Genomic DNA, 7,780 nt, shown 5'->3' with positions numbered 1-7,780 from the left:
AAAATATTGAAAATTGAATTTTATTAGCAAAATAATTAACATAATATTAACCATCTAATAATCTCAGATTAAGTCTAATCAGGTCAAAATTGGGCTAATGGACGGTTGACTGTCAAAATGACGGAAACCGTCAAAAAATGAACCTATTTGATAACATTTTCGTATATGTTTGGATTCGATTTTCAAAAAGTGAATGTTTTGGACTAAAATCATAAATCGGTCGCATATGTTTAGGACAAAAAAAATAATACTATACTCAACCCAAATATTTGGTAGACATCTCCCTCCATTTCTCTTTATATAACTCACATGGTACACACTACAAGCATTAATACATATTAGTAATAGAAAACGCCCCTATTTGAAAAGTTCATTTTTTAGAACATTATGTTTGATGTGATCGATTCAGGTCCTTATATGTTGTTTCATATTTTGTTCTGCAAGTGACGATACCTAAGTTTGAGGTCAAATGGATTTAGATCCATTTAAATAATTAATAACACTATCATTTAGACACTTAAAATTGTACTGAGATCCATTTTGTCTTATTTTATAATTGCAAAACATCATAGTATTGTTAGGTCAAGATAAAATTTTGACCGTTAAATTTAGCAAGATCAAGAGATCACTTTTAGGACAAAAAAAGTAGATCAATTCATAACTAATGTGAAGAACACAAAATTATCATATTATAATAGACGTCACCTCTTTATACTTTAGCCTTTTTTTCTTTTTCTCAGAGAGAAAAATGTACTATTCTTTTTGGATTTTGCAGAAATTTAAATACTTCCATTCATCCGATTTCATGAATCAGCAGATTTAATTGAAGCGAGTTATAACAACAATTGAAACCCTACATTGGTCACATTAGATATGTCAGCTGCTACTACAAGTCCTCAATAGTCAATAGGAGACAAAGTATTTATTATTATTAAGACGTAAAATAGACTAATCAACCACATTCTTTAATTGAATTGAAGATTTTGAGCTAGTCACGTATAATGTTTAATTTCTCAATCCTATAAATCAGTATCCAATAATATATCAGCAATTCATACCAAAAAAAAAATAATGACATAGAGATCATCCATGTGAAACGATGAAATATTCCCAGTCTCTGAAAATTCATACAAACGATAATACTAGGAAAATTTTCAAACAAATCAAGACCTGCTGGTCCAGCCCCAACGCAAAACAGATTAAACAGTTTGCAGAATCAAAAACTCACACAAACTTTCCCTACTTCTTCTCTTCCTTCTCAGCCTCTGCTGCCCTCTTGGCTCTAACACCAACGTGGCGTGCGTTTGTTCTCTCCAGACGCAGCTTGTCTATGCTTTGAATGACTTCATGTCTTCAGTGACCTTCACAAGCTCAATGGTTGGTTTCTCACTTACAATCGGCAAGAAAGACCCCGGACTTGGGTGGCTGTTGCCAATTCCTCAGGTGAAGAATCACCAGCCTATGGTGAAAAAGAAAAGTTAATCATCACAAGTTAACTTCTGTGCTAACAATCAAAGATGAGAAATTAGAGCGAGCATCATTACCTTAACCTTGCGAGCACGCCTTGGGAAACAACAAGCTTGGCCTTGAATGTCTTTAGCCTCTGAACATTTTTCTGGAAACCCTCCAAGGAACTGTTGCGACGCCTGTGATCGACAGCAATACCGATAGTTGGTGCAAGTTTCTTTGCAATGCCTGCAGCCTGGTTATATTGCAAGTTTGTGTCATCGATTTGTGATACTCCAACAAAGCAATAAGATGTAAACCACAACAACTTCTTGTGTTATAAAAAATTTCAACTCAAGCAAGCAAATCACAGCAAATTATGCAGAGGAAATCCAAGACATATATGACTACTGAAAAAACAAAACATGGAACACACAGACCAGACTGGAGAGAACATCAAGTACATACAAGCTTCAGAAATTCGTGACATACTGAATATGTGCAGATAGGCAAATTAAAAAAAACAATCTAGAATGAAACAGTGCATTTTGGTGGTAAGATAGCTCACCTTAAGCTCCTCTAGTGAAAATCCCCTACCAGCTCTGACCTTCATGTTGTATTTAAGGTCTGGCCACGTACAACTGGACGAAGTGGACCAGCTGTGGGCCTAGGAAAGATCTTGATTGCCTTCTGCTGCCTTGCTTAAATATAGAAAGAGAAGTATCAGACAAGAACAAGACACCCATATAAACAAGCAAAATTGAATGGCCACAAATTAGTTAGAAATTGAAAATGTTAGTACCATTTCTTCTCCTGGCCTTCCGTGCAGGCTGATTAAACCAAGTCTTTACATAGTTTTGCCAATGCTTCTTGAAGTGTCCGTTGGGAATAACATTGTTGTGCTTCATGGTTTACCTAAGGAAAAGGATAGAGCACAAGATCAACTCCCCTAATTCGACCAATCAATTGGCATACCTCAAGACAAGACAACACAAGATCAACTCGACTAATTCAGCAAACCAACGAGCATGATCATTGCAACAAATGGAACCATAAGGGAAAAATTGTGAGCACGGTGGAACACTAGAATATGTTTGGTCGTAAAATGGAAAATGAGACTAGCAAAGATGATCTTTTCATTGTTCTTGCACGTTGATTGCATGAAATAACTAAAAATGCAAGCATCAACATGGCTAAATTATGCATTTAGTAAATTATTGTCCAACAACTAATACACTGACAAATTTCAATTTGAAGCCAAGCCCAATCCTATCGAATGAAATTAGTTGAAATATTTCAAACAAAAACTCTACCACGAAACATACGTCATACTAGAAGACACACATACTAGAGAAATCCCCCAACTAAACTGAATCATAAAATAATTCAAAAGGCGAGCCAATCATTTACCCCCAAAGATAGAAAGATTACACATTTAAACATATTCAAATTACACAGCACCAAAATACCTAAATTAAACACTACGGCATCAAACAAAACATTCGAGCATATTACCAGCAATTAAAATAAGGAAACCATTCCTAGCTCCGTTAAACCTAGATTAATTGGGCAGTTTCTCAACTACAAAGCAAAAAAAATAGTAAAAAATAACTATTGGTGCTCTAAGCTTATAAATCCAGGGGATCAAATATGCGCTGGCGAAATGTTAAGACATGTTAAGGTTGAGACTTACAGCGGCGGACGACGGGGATCTTCTCCTACCTCGTATTTGCTGCCAATTTCACAGTGAAATGGGCGCCTCCACTTATATTGTAAAACAGCGCGAGAAAACCCTAAGTTATGGATTGGTTTTCATGGATAATTGGGCCGATAAATTTAATTGAGAAATCCCGTTATATTGTAAAACTGAGGAATTGGGCCTATGACCCAATTTGTAATTACATTGATTATTTTATTTACCTAGAATTTTATAATACCCCATAACGTTAAATTTCTCCAAAATTAAATACTCCAACGTAACGCATTCTACAAGTATTAAATCCATTTTCATCTTTTCTTATTTTGCAATGAATTTGGGAATTTTTTTTTCTCAAAAGATTATTATCCTAACATTAAAATTATTCATAGCAAAATTTTCATAGTGTACTTATGAATTTGGGGTTTTTGCAATGTCTTTTGTTACAGTTTTGTTTTCTACTTTTTATTACTTATGTTGTGAGCATTTCTTATTTCGTAAAGAATTTGTCTTTTGACATCAGCCCCCGTTGACAGAATTTGTACACTCCGTTGACATCAGCCCATGTTGACATAATTTGTACACTCCGTTGACATCAAGTATCGAATAAATAAAACTCGCTTAAACAACTAAACATAAAACGATAAACTAATAAAATAATAGAAATATGAGATGAATATTAGTATTAGTATCATACAAATAGAAGAGCGTAGACGTATGTGACTTTGTTTGCGTCCAGATACACATACATGATGGAAAAAATAAGATTTTTTGAGAGGCGAAGAATGTCATCATGTGACATGTAGTATCAGAGAAAGAAAGCCATGTATCCCTCACAAAACCATAGGTGGAAGCCAAAGGAGATATGCAGCCATGCAATTTGCAGTGTCTCGATCGCCTATATATACCGACGCTTCCGCTTCGCCACTTCTCATCACCACACACACACCGCATCGCATCGCATCGCATCGCATTCCATATATATCCAGCATGGGCAAGCTCTCGCTCTCTCTTCTAAGCTTTCTTCTGCTCCTAGGATTGGGCTACGCCTTTACAGAGCAGCAGGGTGAATGCCAGCTCAGCAACATCGACGCTCGGGAGCCGTCCTACCGCGTGCAGTCGGAGGGCGGACAGACCGATTTCTGGGATAACCACAACAACGAGTTCCGATGCGCCGGCGTCTCCATCCGCCGCCACATCATTCAGCAGAGAGGCCTCCTTCTGCCCGTCTACCACAACGCCCCCGTCCTCGTCTACGTCGTCCAAGGTTAGTTAATAATAAATCCTCGTCAATTTTATTATTTTTTTTCATAGGCACATGAATACTCCCTCCCTCCCTCCGTCCCCTAATTAATTGTCACCCTTTTCCATTTCGGTCCGTCCCTCAATAATTGTCACAATTCATTTTTACAATAAATGTTAAAAACCCTTAACTCACCTCACTCACATTTTATTATAAAATCAATATAAAAAAGTGGATTCCGCGTTCCATCTTTTCTTTACATTTCTTAAAACTCGTGTCTAGTCAAAGAGTGACAATTAATCGGGGACGGATGGAGTATTAATTTAAAGGCCTTTGCCAATTTACTACTGGCCAACTCACGCAATTCTTTTTTTATGTATGCAATGCAGGCAGAGGAACTTACGGAGTTGTGACCTCTGGCTGCGTGGAAACATTCGAATCAGGCCAACAACAACAATTTTCAAGGGAGGAAAGAAGCCAGAGATTCAGAGAGGACAGGCATCAGAAGGTTGAGGAATTCCAGAAGGGAGACGTCATCGCCATCAGGGCCGGTGATGCTCACTGGGTGTACAACGACGGCGATCAAGAGCTTGTCGTCGTTGTTTTCCACCACAACTCCAACTTTGCCAACCAACTCGACCAAAACCCAAGGGTATGTGGCTAATACTAATACACTAATAGTGATACACACTCATATAAATATATGCTTTATTTCAAATTCATCCAACTAATTATCCAAAATTTCCAGTCCTTCTTCCTGGCCGGAAACCCAGGCAACGAGCAAGAGGAGGAGCAATACAGGAGACTGCGCGGAAGCAAGCGCGGCCAAGAAGCCCAATCCGAATTGGGCAACGTCTTCAGCGGTTTGGACGACGAGTTGTTGGCAGAGGCATTCAACGTTGACGTGGAAACCGCCAGAAAGCTGAGGGGCCAAAACGACGAAAGAGGCCACATTATAAGGGCGGAGAAGAGCATCCAGCTGATCCAGCCCCACCGCAGCCGCCAGGAGCGCCACAACGGCCTCGAGGAGACCTTCTGCAGCGCCAGAGTCAAGGAGAATCTCGACAGAGCCTCACGCGCCGACTTCTACAACCCACGCGCCGGGAGATTCTCCACCCTCAACAGCTTCAACCTTCCCATCCTCAGCTTCCTCCAACTCAGCGCCTCCAGAGGAGTCCTCCATAGGGTAACAATATTATGATTAATTATCCCAATTAATTCTAATTTAAACACTACAAACTTACTACTTAATGCTTACTACCCTCTCCATCTCCATCTCATTCAAAATGTCCACACGACAAGGAGTTGTTAGGTGGAGTAAATAGAGTGAAAAAAGTAGTTGAATATCTACTACTCTCTCCATCTCATTCAAAATATCCACATTCTTGAGTGACACGGGATTTAAGGAGGAGTTGTTAGATAGGGTAAATAAAGTGAAAAAAGTAGCTGAATATTTTAATCAGAAGAGAGTGATTTATTCTTGAGTGACACGAAATTTAAGGAGGAGTTGTCATGTGGAGTAAATAGAGTGAAAAAAATAACTGAATATTTTAATCAGAAAAGCGTGATTTATTTTTAAATATAGAAAGTGAACATCTTGAATTGTACGAAAATAATACTAACATTATGATTATCATTTTATTGTAGAACGCCATATTCGCACCACACTGGTACACCAACGCCCACAGCCTCATCTACGCGACGCGTGGCGCCTCAAGGCTGCAGATAGTGAACCACCGCGGCCAGGCAGTGTTCGACGGCCAAGTGAGAGAGGGGCAGGTGGTCGTGGTACCCCAAAACTTCGCGGTGGTGAAGCAGGCCGAAGAGCAGGGATTCGAGTGGGTTGCATTCAACACCAACGAAAATGCGGCCATCAACACCTTGAGCGGCCGCACCTCGGCAATCAGGGGGCTGCCCGTGGATGTCGTTGCCAACGCCTACCAATTATCGAGGGAGGAGGCACAGAGGATCAAGTTTTCGCGCCAAGAGACTCTTATTTTCAACGCTAATGACGCACGTCGCTCTGCTTGATCAAATCAAATGTGACCCAAACATAAATAAATACTACTATAAATTAAGTGTGAGGAATAATGTATATCGGCTTGTGCCTATGGCCAATGTTTGATACTAATAAGAGATTACGTTTTCCAAATTATCAAACTTTCTCCCACTACACAGTATCTAGTTCATTTTTATGTTTACTTTCCTACAAATTACAATTCCTTTACCATACATTTGAACTTTACATCTTATCCTTCCTTTTAGAAAAAAAAAACAATTGTTAAAACCACACAAAAGGCAGACATGAAAGACCTATCATCAATGCATAATTTGATTTTTTTCAATTTTAACAATCCACTGATTACAATTTAATTTTTTCAATTTTAACAGATTTTTTTGGTAGTGTAGATAATGTGGAAGTATTAACTGAGATGGCTTTGGAAAAAGAGACCATCTTGGCGTATCCCTATGATATGATGATTAATGGGGATTGATTTGGTCAATAGACTTAGTTATGGTTTAGGATAAATTGTGTTGTTTTTTTAAATTTGAAGGGTACTATCATTCTAGCTATCAGCACTTAGAGATCTATACTCTATAATCAGGGCCTTTTATGGTCCAAGAAATTTGATCATGTGATCCAAATAAGAATTTAATTAGATTTAGTGGAATTCAAATTTTGCTTACTAATTTACGTTCAATTTATAATTTAATGACAATTTTATAACAAAATCATAGAAGTGGAATGAAATCATAGAAGTACATTACTTAATAATAAAATAGTTAGTTTTGCTATTATAATATGAAATTATAAAATATTTATATGAAATAATATAAAATATTATTACATGGTCTAAAATTATAAATCGTATTTAATAATAAACATATACAATGATACATTTGATAAAAGTAGGAAACTTTATTAAAACAAAGTTGTGAGTACAAAATTATGAGTTTAGTATAATTTGTGTAACAACTTTGAGATAAAATTAATTTTAGGATGTCATGATGGTATAGATAAATGTGCATATATATAACAAAAATATATAAATGTACTAAGTTTGAAAATAATTCAACGTAAATATCTATAATTTTGAATTATTTAAATTAAATTATTTATATTTTATTCATAAAATATTATATGTGCATTTAATATTATAATAACTAATATAAATAATGAATCCTAACTCCTAAACAGTAAACCCTTGGCCAAACCCAAACAGCAGATTCAATGCTTAGAGCATCCACAACCGTGCTCTTGCCAACGAGCACGGTTGTGGACTCAGCCCCACTTTTTCTATCTGCTCTTAGGCAAGAGCACAACACCCACAGCCGTGCTCTTCCGCAAGGACGAGCATAAGGGTCCCACAATTCCATTATTCAATTTAAATAAA

General features: G+C 37.3%; 1 protein-coding gene and 1 pseudogene across 1 annotated transcript; one reads left to right on the top strand and one right to left on the bottom strand.

Annotated features, from left to right (window-relative positions):
* Nucleotides 1-1,032: 1,032 nt before the first annotated feature.
* Nucleotides 1,033-3,187, bottom strand: LOC121788580 (annotated as a pseudogene).
* Nucleotides 3,188-4,046: 859 nt separating this feature from the next.
* On the top strand, nucleotides 4,047-6,540 carry LOC121788582 (11S globulin seed storage protein Jug r 4-like). Its single transcript, XM_042187231.1, has 4 exons — nucleotides 4,047-4,409; nucleotides 4,775-5,037; nucleotides 5,134-5,571; nucleotides 6,033-6,540. Exons 1-4 carry the CDS (start codon nucleotides 4,133-4,135, stop codon nucleotides 6,414-6,416), a joined length of 1,362 nt encoding a protein of 453 aa, XP_042043165.1. The 5' UTR covers nucleotides 4,047-4,132; the 3' UTR covers nucleotides 6,417-6,540.
* Nucleotides 6,541-7,780: the final 1,240 nt, after the last annotated feature.

This window comes from Salvia splendens, unplaced genomic scaffold, assembly GCF_004379255.2.
Source record: "Salvia splendens isolate huo1 unplaced genomic scaffold, SspV2 ctg1084, whole genome shotgun sequence".
Taxonomy (NCBI): Eukaryota; Viridiplantae; Streptophyta; class Magnoliopsida; order Lamiales; family Lamiaceae; genus Salvia; species Salvia splendens.
This window is presented reverse-complemented; position numbering and strand designations above follow the sequence as displayed.

Bases quoted from the DNA above. Each gene is read 5' to 3' on its own strand.
- LOC121788582 (XM_042187231.1), top strand. From the start codon at position 4,133: ATGGGCAAGCTCTCGCTCTCTCTTCTAAGCTTTCTTCTGCTCCTAGGA. The intron at 4,410-4,774 runs GTTAGTTAATAA...TATGCAATGCAG, and splicing joins CCTCGTCTACGTCGTCCAAG to GCAGAGGAACTTACGGAGTT. The intron at 5,572-6,032 runs GTAACAATATTA...ATTTTATTGTAG, and splicing joins CCAGAGGAGTCCTCCATAGG to AACGCCATATTCGCACCACA.